Genomic DNA, 17,540 nt, shown 5'->3' with positions numbered 1-17,540 from the left:
TCACTCTCATCCCTGGCCTCAGGACTCAGGTGTGCTGGACCAGTCGGCCAAGTACTACCACCTGACCCACGACGAGCTCATCAGCCTGCTCTTGCAGCGAGAGCGGGAGCTGAGCCAGCGGGACGAGCATGTGCAGGAGCTGGAGAGCTACATTGATCGGCTGCTGGTGCGGATCATGGAGACCTCACCCACACTGCTGCAGATACCCCCGGACCCCCCCAAGTAGCCCTCCTCATCCCTGCCCAAACAGGGCTGGCGTGCCCTCCCTCCCGCTGAACTCACTCTACCTAGGCAGGCTGCAGTCTGTCCTCCATTGTCACTTGCTCCCTCCCTCCTGCCTCCATGAGGGTTGCCAGAAGGGGGACCCTTTGGACTCCGATTGGAAGCATCAGGTTCCGTGTACAACGTGTGTGTCTTTGGGAGCCCTGGGTCTCTCCCACCTACCTATTTTCGTATCCCTTAGTTTCGAGGGCTCCAGGGAATTGGAACGAAGGCTTTAGCCCTCAAGTCAGAACAAGGGGGTGCTGCAATTTGATGCGGCATCCGGGACACACTTTATTACCCCACAACAATGGTCAGTCATCTCATCCAAGGCTAAATCTTTATTCTCATCTGCCTCCAGCCCCTGGAGGGATTACTGGGGCTGTGGTAGGAACCAAGCTGCCCATTTTGCAGTTACGGGAGCCTCGTGTCTGTTCCCGTGAGAGCAAGGAGCCTATGTGATCTGGTCTTGTGTCTGCTGTGTCTTGATGATGTGTGTTTCCAGCAGTTTGCAGAGCGAGTGCCGTGTGGATGGAGGGAGATGATGTGTCTTCCAGGCTACCCCCTCTTTCTGATCTTCCCAATGAGTGTCGCGTGTGAATGTGTGGAGAGTTGGGGCAAGTGTGGGGAGAGCACCTCCTTGCACACCTCCAAGCTGTGGGTCCCTCCACGGGCCTCAGGGCTTCGGGATGCTTATGCTGGGGATCAAGCCTCCACCTTTGTTTTTGTTGCCTGTCCAGATGCCAAAACTCTGATTCTGCAGGGTTTGAACTTTTGGAAACCAATTAAAATGTGCCTTTTGTGGGTGGGGTCAAGAGCCTCTGGATGTAGACCTCTCCCTCTGCTTGGTGGCCCCCTCCCTTCCTGTTGAGCACATGGGGCCAGATCTGTCAGGGCCCAGAAATGGGAAAGGAGGAGTCAGCCTTGCTGTGCCCTGTGCCTCTCCCCTTGAATTAATTTCTGTTAAGGGTCTGGCGAAGCTGCCACTGTTCCTTTAACTTTCTTGCCACCTTCTTCCTCCTCCCTCAGCCCCAACTAAGAAGGGCTTCTGTCATCCACTAGCTGCTCTCCCAGCCTGTCCCTTCTGCCCCATGGCCTTGCCTGGCTTGGCTGCAGTGCACCTTGAAATGAAGTGTCCATCCTTTGGCCCAGCCCCTAGTTTGCTTGCAGAAAACATGGCAGGCTTCCCATGGCATCTGAAGGGAACCTTTAGTGACTTGGGGTACTGTGCTTTAGCAAAGGTTTTGGGGTGAGGAGGTGCTGAAGGAGGATACTTCTGGCCCAGCAAGGAGGTAGAAGCTTCTGACAGCCCCTCTAGGACTGCCTCTTCTTCCTGAGAGGGCCTCTGTGATCTCTCTGAAAGCCTTGGAAGGAGATACGCTCTGTGGGTGACTACTTCTGCCAGGATGAAGCAGAGCAGCCCCCCACATGAGGGGAAAGCCCCTATGTTACCTACCCTAAGATTTACCCATCAAAGCTGAGGAAAGTGTCCACAGGTGTCTAGGTCTTGGGTCATGCTTCCTGGGGGTTCATTTGGGGTCACATAGGTGTCTCTTCTGGGGGTAAGGGGAGCACTCTTCCACTACATATTCTTTTGGGATCTACTCATTACCAGCCCTGACCCCAATCTTCTGCTCCTCTTTGTGAGCCTCCAAAGTGCCCGGGGCAAGGATGTCTCTGGAAGGGCTTTGAGTTGAAGCCCAAGATTCTGGTTGGCTGTCTCTGCTCCTGGCCACAACTTTGAGGTTTGCAGATGGGGTGGGCAGAGAGCAGGCACGATTCTGCTTTGCTGTTTGTCTTCCTGGTTGTAACTCCTGTTGATAAAGAGCTTGTTCTTCATGTTTTGAGCACTTTATGAAGAATAAAAGGTTCATATACTGCCGGTGACTCTCTTGTGTTCCTGCTGTGATAAATGAAGGAAAGGAAGCTTCCCTGGGAGAGAAGGCCAGTGATGGGGTTTTGGGGATGTCACCACCTCCGTCTTAACACCAGGGGCAGCAGCACAGTGTGTTGCCCAGTGGCCTGGATTCAGTCTTTTCTTTGCCAACATACCCACATTTATGGAGTACTGTGGGGGAATATAGGGGGAAAAAGACTTGGTTCTTAATTCTGAGATCACTTAGTCTAGTTGGGAGCATGTGCTTCCCATGACTTCTTAGCACCTCTCTCCAGCTTTAGGAATATAGTCTGTTTCTGGTAGTTGTTGTTGATGGATGAGGAACTGACTTCTATAGATCATGCATTGTCCGGAAAGACGAGCAGGCATGGGCCAACACTGTACCTCACCATGAGATGAAGGACCTAAAACAGGGTTCCCTAAGGTCAAAATTATTTCTACTGACCTCTTGGACAGTAAAATAGGCAGCTTCCCCTCCCCTCCCCCCAGCCTCCCAGCCTGGCTTGCTGACCAAGTAATTCAGCTGGGAATCTTCTGCTCTGTTCTGCACAAGTGTAGTGCTTGCTTCGGCAGTACATATACCAAAATTGTTCTGCACAAGCGCGTTCATTATCCTTGCTAGTGTCTTGCTCTGTGATATGGGTTACCCTCTCTTACCTAAGGTCCTTGTAGTGCTTAATAAACACTACTGAACCCGACTCCCCACTCCCAGTTCTCTTCCTGCTTGGGAATTAAGCTGGGGAGGTATCTTCCTTAGTTAGACAAAGGAAGTGGAACATGCCGGGGCTCTTGAAGCTCCCACTGCTTAACTCACATAGTCAATAAATATTTGAGTCCTTGTTTTCGAGTCCTCCTAAGCTTGGCACTGAGTACTTAGCAGTAAATCAAAAAGTCACACCTCCTGTCCCATGGACCTTATACCCACACATAGGGAAACACATATGTAAAACCATAAATGACTAAGTGTGCGTGCGGGCTGCAAAAAAGTGTCAGATACTATAGGAGCATATAGTGGGTTTTGTGGAAGTAAGGTAACGGATCGGGAAACGCAATGTTTAGGCTGAGGTCAGGAGAGCCAGAGTCAGGCAAAGATAAAAAGTTAGAGTTTTCTGGGTACAGAATGTTCAAGGGTCAGGGGCGGGGAGCACGCTCCTGGAACTGAGTGTCAGGGTGGCCGGAGAGCGCAAGGGGAGGGGCAGGGTAGCGACCGAGGAAACTGCACGAGGATTCCGCAGTGCAAGTCCTTGCAGAAAGCCTCCGGGAGTGACCCTACCCCTCTGGGCCCGGGTCGGACCCGCTTGAGGAGGGCTCTTCCGGGCTAGAGCTTCAGGAGAGATGCCCTCCGCGGCCAAGCTTCCAGGGGCAGGTAGCCGGCGAGGGGAAGCCCCGACCTTAGAGTCGTACACGCACACTCTTCCCATACTGCCGAGCCCTGCAGAACTGGCGGCGGGAACCGAGACCGGGTCTGAGTCGGTGCAACTCTCCGCAGTCTAGGGTTGCCAAGCGCCGTGACGAGAAAAACTACGCTCCCCACAAGCCCTTGCGCCTCCGGCTCGCTGCGGTTGCTTATGGCCAATCGGGAGAAGCAGCTGTGGCGGGGGCCGAGGAGGGACATTTTAAAAGGGCCGGAGATTGCAGGCGTCAGTGGCCATGGCGGATACAGCGACTACAGCATCGGCGGCAGCGGCTAGTGCCGCTAACACCTCGACCGATGCACCTCCTTTCCAGCTGGGCAAACCCCGCTTCCAGCAGGTGAGGACCGGGCTACGGTCTGAGGGTCGGCGGGTGGCACAGGGAGGGCGAGCAAACTCCTCTCCACAACCCCCTTTAGTCCTGGGGTCTCTGACCCGCGGCCACCCGGGAGCCGGCAGCTACTGCCTCGGGGACCTTGGCTACAGCCGTCCGTCTCCCATTGGCGAGCAGGAGGGGCGAGGACTCCCACCGCGGCTCCCCATTGGCCGCCCGCGCCGTCACTCGTCGGCCGCCCGCGCGCTCCAGCCTTGCCCGCCCGAGGCGCTCGGCGATTGGCCGCTGCGGGTCGCTGCCGGGGATCGGGGGCGCCCGGGTCCGAGCGGCTGCTGCAGGGTCGCTTTGGGCTGCGTGGCCCGCCGCTCGCGGCGGAAAGTTCGGCTCCGGCCCCGGGGGACGACTTGGCGTGACCGAGATGCCTTCTAACTTTCCCGGGGTGGGGACTGACATTCTTGCGAGCCGCTGCGGAGCTCCCCGGGCAGCGCCCGCACCCCGCGGTCATGCTCCCAGCCCTCGACCCCACGCCGGGTCCGCAGTGCGCGACGGTTTAGGGCCCCCGGCCGAGGGGCACCCCGCGGCCCGGCGACCCCTGTCCCTTCCGGCCGGGGGTTCGCTGACGCAGCGAGTTGGTCGGCAGGTGCCCCGGCGGGGATGGAACGAGGATGTGCGGGGAGAGGCGGGGTGCGGAGGAAACGCTGTGTCATCCTCGGGGGCCACGGGCTGTGGCGGGAGTCCGCGTACCCGGGCGCCCGCCCCGGCCCCCTCCCCCTCCCCCTCCCCCTCCCCCCTCCCCGGGCGCCCCCTCCCCCGCGGGTCTCGGCACCCGGGTCCTGGCGCCGCCGAGCGCGCGGCTCGGTCCGGCCCGGCGGGTCTCTGCGGACCGGGGTGACAGTGGCCCTTTTACTCGGGGGTCCCCCGACGGGGCCACGGAGATGGGGCTCGAACCCGCGGGCCGGACGTGCGGCCGGGACCGAAGGCTCGGAGGGGCCGTTCCCACGCCTCGGGCAGCCTCTCGCCCTCCGGCCTCCACCGCCTCCAGCGCCGACAAAGCGGACTTTAGTAGGAGGAGGGCAAAGAGGCTTGGCTGACGCGACGCGGGCTTGCCTTGGGTGGGGGGCAGCGGAGGTGGACGGAAAGAAGTTTGCAGGAAGAAAGAAATTGTACAAAGGTCGGTGAGGTGTTTTTTTTTTGTGTGTGTGTTTCGTGTTTGCTTTTTTTTTTTTTTGGATGGTGGTGGTTGTGTGGGAGAGCGACTGGTTCCAGCAAAGTGGTGCACCCAGCTTTGCTGATAATTAAGGAACTGCCCCCGCCCCCGCTTCCCGAGCCTCCTGAGAGAATGTCCTTACTGTTTTTAAAACAGGACTTTAATTCCTTTAAAAAAAAAAAAGAAAGAAAGAAAGAAAGAAAAAACCATCTCAGCATGTCGATGTCCGAGGCGAGACAGGCATCTACCTGCCAGTGTAGGATGCCACCTAGGGCCAGACTGTCAGGGATGCTTCTGCCTGGACCCCGGCGACCCTTCGTTGGCTGTCCCCCTTTCCCAGCCCTCCACACACACGTTCTACTCATTCTTCAAGGATCATGCAGGCCCCCTCCTCTGGAAACGCTTACTCCCTTTCTCCTGTGGTATGTTACCCCTGGTGGGAGATCACTGACTCTCTCCTGCTTCCCACTTTGGCCACCCCAAATGGGATCCTGTTAGGGCACCTTGAGTGACACTCTGTCCGGTGTTCCTCTAATACTAATGTGTGGTTACTTGTTCTCCTCAACACTGGTGTGCATCTTTTGAGAGAAGGAGCTGATCTTGCCCTTCCTTGTCTCCATCTTACCCCGAGGTGGGGCTAGACACATGGTCATGTGCTGAATAAAGATTTCTGGGTTGTCTTTGTTCTGGTACCTGTTCTGGGACATTCAGTCACACAACACACAGTTGGTAAGAACTTCCCAGTAACTTTGGACTGAGGCCTTTGCTGTGATCACTGCTAGAGCCATAAATGCACATTTGAGATCCCTCCATTCGGCCATTGTTGGTCTATCTCTTTTTGGCACTGTTCTTGAGGGCAGTAAAAGTGTTCGTTGTATTTGCTCTGGAAGCTCCCTTCCTCCAGCATAGTGACTTGCATAAAGCACAGTGGAGGTGATTGTCCATGTTAAGGAACTTCTCTCTGCTCTTTGGCACCCCCCTGCTCCTCCCATACTACTCCCTGCTGTGCAGCAGCCCAACTGCTACCCATTTGACTCCCAAGAAACTTGCGAGTCCCTGCATACTTCCCTTTCTCTTCCTCACCCTCCAAATACAACCAGAGGCACAGACTTCTCGTCTCTTAAAACAGCTCTCAAATTCACTAGTCTCCCCTGCTGGAATCCTAGACCAAGCTCCCATTATCTATCTATGTCCTGAGCCACTGTGGAAGCCTAACAGGTCTCCCTGCTTCCACTCTGGGCCCCTTCCAAGGCCTCCTTCTTCTACTTGGCAGTCTCAACAATGCAGGTCTGATCAGGTGACTCCTTCCCCTCCACCCCCACCACACGCTTAAACACTCTCCAGTGGCTTCCCCTGCTTCTGAGATAAAGACCTCACTTTTGAAGGGGCCCCAAAGTCCCTCATGGCCCACCCCAGCTGACCTCTTTTTCCTGAAATCAGACCCCCACCCCCACCCTGAAGCTTCCTTTCCACCATACTAGCTGCTTTCAGCCAGTAGAACCCTGAATGGCTCATAATCCAGGGCCCAATTCCCAGAGCCCACTCCAGGGATACCACCCTCAGTTCCCAACTGGTCTCATTGCTTTCTGCAAGCCTGGGTGCAGAAGTCTTTTCTTACCCCCCTAGTGTCACCCCAGGGCCTTTCTTCCATCCTTCAACGATCTCTGTGCAAGAGGGCTGGGGGAGAAAGGATGTTGAGTAGTGTCAGAGGGTAGAGAAAGATGGCTTGTCTTGCTGGGCTTTGGTCTCTGACCATCTTTTCCTCCATAAGATGATGATAGTAGCCAAACATTGTTCCAACTTTTTGGTATATTGACTTATTGAACTTTCACAACAACTCTATGAGTCAGATACAATTATCCATTATATGATAGGTGAGGAACCTGCAGCACACAGGCAGATTAACTCACTTTTTAGGCATTCTGTCTCCAGGATCTTTGTTTTATTAAGGTTTGCAGACATTCAAAAGTGGAGACAGTCATCAAAGAATGATCCACTCGTCACAGCATCAACAATTGCCACTGTGAGGCTAGCCTCATTTCATCTATATGCCCCCAATCCCAACGAATGAATTATTTTATTTTTTTAAAGATTTAATTTACTTGAGAGGGAGAGAGAGCACGCACAAGCAGGGGGGAAGGGGCAGAGGGAGAGGGAGAAGCAGGCTCCCTACTGGGCAGGGAGTCCTGAGCGGGGAGCCCAACTCACTCAGGGCTCTATTCCAGGACTCTGAGATCATGACCTGAGCCCAAGGCAGCTGCTTAACTGACTGAGCCACCCAGACGCCCTCCAACCAATGAATTATTTCAAAGCAATGCCCAGACAGTCAATCATTTAGTTGTACCTGCTTGTAGGTATCTTTAGGAAATAAGGACTTTTTTAAAAACATTTTTTTTTTACTTTAGAATAATTTTAGATTTATGGAAGACAAAAAGATAACAGAATTCCTGTATAACTTTCACCCTGTTTCCCCTAACACTATCATTTCATATGACCCTGGTAGAGTTGTCAAAACTAAGAAACCAACTTTGGAACATTGCTATTAACTATACTTCTAGACTTTACTGGATTTCACTATTTTTTATGCTAATGTTCTTTTTCTGTTCCAGGATCCCATCCATGATCCCACATTACATTTAGTTGTCATGTCTCAGCCTCCTCTGGTACGTGACAGCTTCTCAGACTTTTCGTTGACAGTTTTGAGGAGTAATGGTCAGGCATTTTGTAGAATATCTTTCAATTTGGGTTTGTCTAGTGTCCCTCATGGTTAGACTGAGATTGAGTTTTAGAGGAAGAATATCACAGAGGTGAAATGCCTTCTTTCTTACATGGTATCAGAGAGTTTTTTTTTTTTTTAATTCACTTTAACATAAGCACAGTGCGATTAACACACCTAAAATAATTATTTTAAAACCAGTCACAATTTGTCTTTGTCTATTTGGGCTGCTATAACAAATACCTTAGATGGGGTAGCCAACAAACAACAGAAATTTACTTTTCACGATTCTGGAAGCTGGAAGTTCAAGATCAAAGTACCGGCAAACTCTGATGAAAGCCAGCTTTCTGGGACACCTGGGCGGCTCAGCGGTTGAGCGTCTGCCTTCAGCTCAAGGTGTGATCCTGGAGTCCTGGGATCGAGTCCCACATTGGGCTCCCTGCATGGAGCCTGCTTCTCCCTCTGCCTGTGTCTCTGCCTCTCTCTCTCTCTCTGTGTGTCTCTCATGAATAAATAAATAAAATCTTAAAAAAGAAAAAAAAAAAAAAGAAAGAAAGCTGGCTTTCCAGTTCATCAGCTGCACCTTCTAGCTATAGCATCACATGGTAGAAAAGTTGGAGAGATCTTTCTGGGGTCTCTTTTACAAGGGCACTAATCCCATTCACGAGGGCACCTCCCAAAGGCCCCACCACCTATACCATCACTTACACTCATATTGGAAGTTAAGATTCAACATATGGGGGGATCCCTGGGTGGCGCAGTGGTTTAGCACCTGGCTTTGGCCCAGGGTGTGATCCTGGAGACCCAGGATTGAATCCCACATCGGGCTCCCAGTGCATGGAGCCTGCTTCTCCCTCTGCCTGTGTCTCTGCCTCTCTCTCTGTGTGTGTGTGTGTGTGTGACTATCATAAATAAATTTAAAAAATGAAAAAAAAAGATTCAACATATGACTTTGTGTGTGTCTGTGTGTGGGGGGCAGTACAAACATTTGGTCCTTTGCAGTATTCACATTTCCATGATTGTCATACCATTTTTTAAATAATTGGTTTGTTTGAATCAGAAACCCAGAAGTCCACACATTATATTTGACTCATGTATTGGTCCTCCTTCTCTGTCTCTTTCTTTTTTTCTATTTGTTGAAGAAACTGTTGTCCGTCTTGTAGAGCTTCTCTCATGCTGAACATGGCTAATGGCAGTTCTGTGGTATTATTTAACTTGTTCTTCTGTCCCCTGTTGTTCCTATAAATTTAAAGTCCATGCCTATTTTTTTTTTAAGATTTATTTATTTATTTTAGAGACAGAAAGAGAGGGAGGGAGAGAGGAGGGGGAGGGGCAGGGGGAGAGGGAGAATTTTAAGCAGAGTCCACCCTCACCACCCTGAATTCACAACCTGAGCCGAAACCAAGAGTTAGATAATGAACCAACTGAGCCACCCAAGCACCCCTCAGTCCATGCTTTTAACCACTGCCCCATATTGTCTAGTGAAGGGGAAGAAGACAATAGGACAGCTCCTCAGGAAGCTCTGTGACCTGACTGTGTTCTCCTTCTTCCTTTCCTTTTCCTGCTCATTTGCTTTCCTGAACTTGCTTTGGGCCCAGACAGCGTTTTTGGCAAACTGGGTCCTAGGACAGGGAGCAAATACATGTGCTGCTTTCCATTTGTGTTTTAGTCTACCCAGAAATAAGTTGGATTTTTTGGTTTGCTTTATTTTTCAACTTCCTTGCTCCTTTGGGAGAGTCACGTAGCTGCTAGGCTGACAGGGGGTGTGAGTGTGCTTTGTGTGTGCATGGGAGACTCAGAAATGAACTGAGGCTGCAGAGCAGGTGGGTTGCACAGAGCTCCTTGTGGGGGAGGATCTGGCTGGAACAGGAAAGTGCACTCTTCATGTCCAGGATGAGAGCTGTGTGAGGGCTGAGAACTGGAAGGTGGGAAGGAGGTTTCTTATACAGTTTGCCTAAACTCAGGTTCCAGAATGATGATGCCTTGCAGGTAGTTATGTGTCTTAATCATTTACATCCTATAGGCTGGAGAGTGACTGTCTCCCAGGCTGGTCCTGGAGGTGGTTTGTGCTGCAGATAGGGTCAACATCTTCTAGTCCAGTGACTCTCAATTCCTGCTGCCCACTAGAATCACTTGGGCGGGTTTTAAATGGACACCAATGCCTGGAACCCACCCCAGCCAATAGAAGTTGAATCCCTGGGTGGAAGACCTCCTTTGGGGCTGGCTGCCCAGTGTTTCATTGCACAGCCTGGCTAAAGACTGCTGAGGTGGCTCAGCCTTTTTGCATTTGGGCTATAGGTTCAGTGCCTATTTTACTCCTGATCTGGAAGAGCTGTGACTTCAACGTCTGGTATAGGTATATATGGAGGGCTGCCAGTTTCCTTCAGGCCTTGGCCCTCAGCTGCTGCTCCCAAGGCCTGCTGTTCATGTCACAGGGCCGCCGAGAAGGAGCTGACTCACCTTTCTTGTGAAGGGAAAGAGAAGGAACCACTTGGCTGACTCCTTGGTCCGGTAAAGAAGGCAAGGGAAAAACATCCACTGATTGATAGGGAGAAAGATGGGAGCTGAATTTTGGAGGGGAGAAAAAAAAAAGCAGACACTGAAAACTTTCAAGAAAATAAAAATAAACTCCTCCTGAGAGACTAAGACCCTTCTCTGCCATTTTTCAGTCTGAAATGACAGACATCTGCCTGATTCTTCTACAAAGAATCAGCAGTTCTCACCAGGACCTGCTGCAGCTGTAAAGTATCCCAGTTACTTACTTCTTTGAGTGACCACTCCTCCTTACTCACCACGCATTTGTTTTCCAAGACTAAGGGTTGCCAGCAACTTTGCTGTTTAAAATAATGAATAGGAATGAAACATCCCCCTCTTGATAGGTGTGTCTAAGTCACTTGGACTCAGAGAATTAACCCAAGGGCAGTGCTTCAAATAGGCAGTTTCTGGACACGACATTCCACATTTATCTTAATTTTATAGTTTCCTTTTTTTTTTTTTAAGATTTTATGTATTTATTTGTGAGAGACACAGAGGCAGGGACACAGGCAGAGGGAAAAGCAGACTCCCTGTGGGGAACCTGATGTGGGACCCAGAGATCATGCCCTGAGCTGAAGGCAGATACTCAACCACTGAGCCACCCAGGCATTCCAATTTTATAGTTTCTAAGGAAACCAGACCCTGTGTCCATTTCTCAGTCCAGACCTAGATGGACCCCTTTCCCCAAAGCTTTGCTTTGTTTTGAGCCTATTTAAAGCACTATGTCCTTTGATTTTTACTCCATCTTTGCCCAGAATTCTATACTGACTCGATTTTTCCGTTTGGTGATGCGTCCCACAGTTCCTCTGCTGTGTGGCCTCCCTCACTGCAGTGAGTCAGGAGACGTGACTTTGTCAGACTGTAAGTTTGGCCCTGGGCCACACCTTTGATGCTTCATTTAAGTTCTAATCATGGTATTTCGTAGTTCTTTGTTTTTCTTGAGGGACCCGGCTTCTCGAACACTTGCTCACTGTGATGGATCCTGAGTCCAGCTCAGAAAGAGGTGAGGATGTCTGTGGAGCAAAGTGTTTGACACAGGACCGTCTCTCAGTGGCCATGGTGGAGAGTGATGCAGGGGGCCAGCAGAGCTAGGACGGGATGAAGACAGTGCCAGACAACAGGGCAATTGTCCTGTTGAGGCTAGAGGCTAGACATCTCCCCTGGACCATCTTCAAGAGGTTGCTTCCCACTGGCTGCTCCCCTTCTAGGCCCTCACCTCTGGCCCTGCTGTTCCTCTTCCCTCCTTGGGCCACTAACTGCCATACTGTTGCGCCTTTCCATCCCTAGTCTCTCCCTCGGAAGCCCTGCCTGGGCTCCATCCCTTCTAGACAGACTTCAGGCCACAAGCTGTTCACCTGCCCACTCATTCATTCTTGTGGCAGGTATGCTGCCGAGGCCCCTTCTAGGTGTGAGACAGGAAACTAGGAGCCACAGAGCATGAGGATATGGAAAGAACATCCAGAAGCCTACCTCCTTCAGGATCTTGTAATCAAGTAATATATTAGATAGTATTTTAAATTAAATATATATTTTTAAAAATAGAATATTCTGTATATTATACAGATTCTTTTTTCATTTTAAAAAGAAATAAAAATCACCCCTATTCCTGTTACCCATGAGGAACCTGCTTCTCTGTCTGCCTATGCCTCTGCCTCTCTTTGTGTGTCTTTCATGAACAAATAAATAACAAAAAAATCTTTGAAAAAATACCATAGACTAGGTGGCTTATAAACAACAGAAACGAGTTTCTCACAATGGTGGGGAAGTCTAAGTTCAAGGCACTAGCAGATTCGTTATCTGGTGATGGCTTGATTCTTATGTCACAGACAGCAATCTTCTGTGTTCTTACATGGTGACAGGGACCAGGGGGCCTTCTGGGGTCTCTTTTACAAGGGCACTAATATCATTCGTGAGAGCTCTGCCCTCATCTAACTGCTTCCAAGAGGCTCCACCTTGAAATACCATCACATTGGGTGTTCATTTGTGAACATGTGCATTTGGGGAGGGGTACAAACATTTGGTGTCTAGGAATAACCTCAAGTATAGTTATGACATTCAGAAATCTAATATTGATAGAACACTTTTATTAATCAATGATCCCTATTCCAATTTTGTCCATTGTCTCAGTAATGTGCTTGAGAGTATCTTCCCATGATACAGTCCAGAATCACATATTACATTTAGTTGTCTTTCTCTTTAGTTTCCTTTCATGGGGACCAATTCCTCAGTTTTTGTCTTCATGTCATGAATATTGACATATTTGATGAACAAGGCTGGTTATTTTATGGAATGTTCCTCAATTTGGGTTGGCCAGATGTCTACTCATGATTAGATGCAGTCCCTCCAGAATACTATTTGAGTGACACCATGAAGTTCCCAGGTGTCACATCCAGAGCCACATAATGTCCATCTGCTCCTCTTTTGTCCTTTTAACATGTCCCCATCATTCTGTGGGCTGGCAGTTTCATTACTTTCTGGGACAACAAGATGAACCAGTTTCATCTTGTCTCTTCTCTTCCCCAGCTCTGGAGTCTGTCACTTCTCTAAGGACCCCTGGATTCATTCTAGTAGAACAGGGTCTGGATGTCATTCTGTGTCTTTGCTATTCACATACTGTCCATCTAGCTCTATTTATCTCCTTGTTTTTTTAAATTGGAATTACTCTAGTTGTATGCATTTCATGAAACCATAATCATTTTTTCATGTCATAAATTCTGAAAATATGATTTTAGGTGGCTTCATAGTGATCAATTGTATGAATGGACCATTACTTACTGAACCATCCATCTTTATAAAGAATGCAGTGGTGAGCATCGTCAGCATGTACATCTGACCATACCTTTGAACATCTCTGGTTGTTTCCTTAGACTAAATATTTAGGGGGAAATTTTGCTAGGATGGCAGTGTGAGCATTGTGTATAAGTGGGGAAATGGTTTAGGCCATTTGAGTTATAAGAGGTTAGAGCAGCAACTGTTGTAGTTAAGGACTAGTGCCAAGCCTTGATCTGGTCTGTGAATGTGGAGGTAGGGGGTGGAGAGGGTGGGTGCTCCATGCAAGGGGTGAGCAGAGAGTGGAGGCAGCATGGGGCGTGGTATGCACAGAGGACTATTGCAGGATTTTTATTGGGAAGAGAAAGCAGCAGAAGTTGGCTGTAGGGTCTGGTGTCCTAATAAGCAAGGGAAGGGAGGGAGTGTAGAGGCTTCTGCTTCCTTCACCAAGCAGAGGATGGTGCTGAGAGAGCTGTGGGGTTCCAGGGAGGATTTGGGGCAGAGCCTGGAGTGTAGTGAGGCATGAACCCCCAGTGTTTGCAGCTTCCCCTTTGTCCTCCAGCTTGGCATCTTCTTACCCCCTTGAGCTTGGCTTTTTCCCTATGGGAAGAGGGCCCAGTAGCAAGGTTACTCGTTGCTCGGTTTCCTTTCATTGTGGGCTAATGCCTGTGGCCTGCTTTGCACAAAGCCCTCCTTTTCAGGGGCCCCTGCTCCGGGGCGAGGCCAGGGCAAGCAGGCCCCTGTCCTCAGCTTCATAGCAGCTCCAGGCCTATGGGTAAAGGAGGGCTTGAAGGCTGTGAGCTGGGTACTGTCATGCTTGAGTTTTACCTGTGGGGAGCTTTCTCTGGGGGCGGAGCCTAGGCTGCACCTTGGAGGGGAACTTGCATCACTTGAGAGGTCCAGAGCAAGGTAGGGAGGCTGTGGTACCCAGGGAAGACTGGAGAGTGCTGGGCCCAGACCTCACTTTCAGCCTGTGTGTTTACTAGTGCTTGCGAACTGGAGAAGGCTTAGAGTGAATCTCAGGGATTTGGGAGAAGAAGGGAGAAAATGGGAGACCTTTTGAAGAGGACCTGGGACAGTCATCCAGTGTCTTAATGGTCTGTATGAGTTGACTTTAGAAAGCCTTCAGACCTTGGAAAACTGTCCTCAAGTCACTAAGAAGTGAGGCCTCACTGGCAGTCATCAGTGGGGAGTCCGGGGGCTGTGGGACCCCAATGGTAAGGGTAAGCTCTGGGGTGTGGTCCTTAGGGGCTAGAGTATGGTTGACGGCAGCTGATCTACTTTCCTCTCCCACCCCTTCTCCAGACATCGTTCTATGGTCGCCTCAGGCACTTCTTGGATATCATCGATCCTCGCACGCTCTTTGTCACTGAGGTAAGTCATGGGTGTCACTCTCAGCGGAGGCCCTTTGTCACTGTAGAAGATCCATGGGTCATCTCTGTGTATACTTTATACACATTGTCTCATTCCATTTGCATCTTACAACATCCCTTCAAAGTAGATATACAGCATCATTATTATTTCCAAACTCTAATAAAGTTGTTACCCAGTACTTGAACGACACACTCATTACAAAGTTCAGATGGTACAGGTGTGTTACAGTGGAATGAAAAGTATCCTTTGTATACTCTCAGTACCCAATTCCCTCCTCTTGCAGCTAATGTTAGGTTTCTTAAGGTATAGTTTACCTTTTGTATGTGCACTGTTCTGAGTTTTGATAAACATAGTCATGTACCTGCCACCACTATGAGACTGTAGACACTTCCATCACCCTATGATGTTCGCTCACGCTCATTTATAAAGTTGCTCTCCCCTGTTCCTGCCAGCCTCTGGCAACCACTCATGTGTTTTCTGTCCCTACCATTTTCCTATTTTAAATGTCATATAAATGGAATCCTACAGTATGTAGCTTTGTACATCTGGCTTCTTTTCCTTAGCATGATGCTTTTGAGATTCATCCATGTGGCTGCATGTATCAATAGTTGGTGACCTCTGATTGCTGAGTCGTATTCCGTTTAAAGGACGTTGCAGAATTTGTTCATCCATCTACTTGTTGACGAACACCGAAGCTGTTTCCAGTTTGGGGCTATTATAAATAAAATACTATGAGCATTCTTTGTGTGGACATATTTTATTTTATTTTTGTTTGATGGTAATATTCTATCTTTATGACACTATTGCAACCAAATTGGCTTTACCATCTTGGTTTTAGTAGGTATAGAAGACAATGAATTACCATCTTTATTGCTGTAATGTGTTAAGCATTATATCTTAGAATCTAGTTTAATTGTTTCAGGTAGAAAAGTATTCTTTGAGTTTCCTTTTTTTTTTTTTTTTTGAGTTTCCATTTTGAATATCTTTGGACTAAAACAATAAACTGCAGCAAAAAAAATGCAGCAAAAAAAAAAAAGAAAAAAGAAAAAAGAAAGAAAGAAAAAGAAAAGAAAAAATTCTTTTGAGTAAATAACTAGAAATGGACTGCTAGCTCGTATGGTAACTGTGGTAAATGTACGTTTAACTTCATAGGAAGCTGCCAAACCATTGTTGAGAATAGCCCTACATCTGCAATGTTCCAGTTGCTCTATATCCTTACCAACATGTGGAATTGTCAAATTTAAATTTATTGCCAGATTTGTTTCAGCCTTCATAAAAAGTATGTCTTTATAGGTTTTGTATGTGTATAGCAGTGCATGCACATATAAAACATGTGAAATATTTTTGAACACTTGAGCAAATATTTGTTAAGTACTTACTGTGAGCAAGGCAGGTTTGCAAGTGTTTTACATGCATTAGCTCATCAAGATTAACTCAAAGCAACCCTACAAAGTAGATATTCTTCTTTTTTTTTTTTTTAAGATTTTAATTATTTATTCATGAGAGACACAGAAAGAGAGAGAGAGAGAGAGAGGCAGAGACATAGGCAGAAGGAGGAGAAGCAGGCTCCATGCAGGGAGCCCCATGTGGGACTCAATTCTGGGACTCCAGGATCACACCCTGAGGCGAAGGAAGACGCTCAACCACTGAGCCACCCAGGCAGCCTGGTGAATATTATTCTAAGTTCCATTTTACAGATAAGGAAACAGAAGTTAAATCACACATACATGGTGCTGGCTAATGGTGAAGCCAGTGTATGATCCAGGTAAACTTATTTCCAGAACCCTTATTCTTAACCAGTTTGCATGCTGGTTGGGTAACAATCCCAAGATTACTCAGCTGGCAGAGGGCCTGAGCTCTCATGCTGGGTCCCCACATATCCCAAGGAAAGACATTGAGCCTTTGAGTTGGCTTACCGTGTTGGCAGCACTTCTCCACACATCTTCTCTGTATTGAGCACTGGCTTGCCTCACCCCAGGAGTGGATCCCTCTGGGAGGTAAAAGTCATGATAGAAAGCAGCACAAGGCCTTCTGGGCACCTGGACCTAGAACAATCCCAATGGGGTCTGGGAGAGTAGCCCAGTAATGTGAAAGGCGGGAATTACCCTGATATGTGGTTTCCTACTGGAACTCAGCATGGACAAAGGGCTCAGGTACTTTACTGACTGACTTTACCTTCCCCCTTTAAGGTCAAGGCTGCTGTACTCTGAGCTCTGTCTGGATTCTCCTAAGGAGTCATCAATGTGACTATATAAAAGTTTGGAAAAGCACCCAGCTAGAGAAACTACTTACCTAGCCTAGGTTATGTGTCTTTTTAGAAAGCTCTGGAATGGTGCAAAACTAGATACAGTTGTAACATAAATCCCAACAAAAATGCCACCTGCTTGATGGAAAAGACCACAGAGGCCAGTGCTTAGCTCAAAGGATAGGTGCTAAGGGTGTGTTTGAGGCACGGTGAGAAATGGTGGAGAAAGACAGAAGGTCAGGAGGTACTTCAGGCTCCCCACATTACTACAAGTAGGCAGGGGTTTTGAGGATGGTTGGACAGCTATAGGGTGGTATGCCAGCTGTGCCAGGGGCCTATATTCTCCTTCCTCTCCAATCCATCCTCTTCTCATTCCCAGACCATTTCATTTCCTCTTCTTGTGCCACATCTTTCTTGCATTTTGAATGGCCCCAATATTCTTGTATATCACTAAGCCCTGTTTCTCCTATCAGCAATTGACATGACAAAGCAACTTAACTATTTACTGGCCAGAAAATAAACAGTACAACTTTAATTTTGAAATATTTTTCAAATTTCACACGTCCCCTCCCCTCATCAAAGATTTGGTTAGGCTTCTCAGAAAGACTCACACCCCCCATCCCCTTGCTCCCTGGTCGGGGACTGTTTCCAGCACTACATGCTGGTCTTTTGGAAAGTTTTTGTCCATAGATCATCATCAAAGCCTGAAAACTCTGGAAGGTCCATTACTCACTGGTTCTTGCCCAGGCAGGTTGCTTAGTAAGGCCATCTACAGGGAAGCAATGAGAAA

At 48.7% G+C, this 17,540-nt stretch overlaps 2 protein-coding genes across 11 annotated transcripts in view; both read left to right on the top strand.

Annotated features, from left to right (window-relative positions):
- The window catches only part of RAB11FIP5 (RAB11 family interacting protein 5), a 37,768-nt gene extending 35,627 nt beyond the window's left edge, over positions 1 to 2,141 (top strand). For all 3 annotated transcript variants that reach the window (XM_041756674.1, XM_041756675.1, XM_041756676.1), the window contains one exon: positions 23 to 2,141. In XM_041756674.1, the coding sequence (XP_041612608.1) occupies positions 23 to 226 (204 nt within the window). In that variant the 3' untranslated portion in view covers positions 227 to 2,141. The remainder of the gene's footprint in view (positions 1 to 22) is intronic.
- Positions 2,142 to 3,398: 1,257 nt separating this feature from the next.
- The window catches only part of SFXN5 (sideroflexin 5), a 125,312-nt gene continuing 111,170 nt past the window's right edge, over positions 3,399 to 17,540 (top strand). For 2 of the 8 annotated variants that reach the window (XM_041756678.1, XM_041756677.1), the window contains exons 1-3: positions 4,425 to 5,075; positions 13,095 to 13,168; positions 14,437 to 14,505. In XM_041756678.1, the coding sequence (XP_041612612.1) occupies positions 4,559 to 5,075; positions 13,095 to 13,168; positions 14,437 to 14,505 (660 nt within the window). In that variant the 5' untranslated portion in view covers positions 4,425 to 4,558. Of the gene's footprint in view, positions 3,911 to 4,424; positions 5,076 to 11,306; positions 11,366 to 13,094; positions 13,169 to 14,436; positions 14,506 to 17,540 lie in introns of those variants that run through there. The other 6 variants (XM_041756681.1, XM_041756683.1, XM_041756680.1 and 3 more) reach the window with 6 other exon arrangements.

The sequence above is a fragment of the Vulpes lagopus genome, chromosome 5 (assembly GCF_018345385.1).
Source record: "Vulpes lagopus strain Blue_001 chromosome 5, ASM1834538v1, whole genome shotgun sequence".
NCBI lineage: Eukaryota > Metazoa > Chordata > Mammalia > Carnivora > Canidae > Vulpes > Vulpes lagopus.
This window is presented reverse-complemented; position numbering and strand designations above follow the sequence as displayed.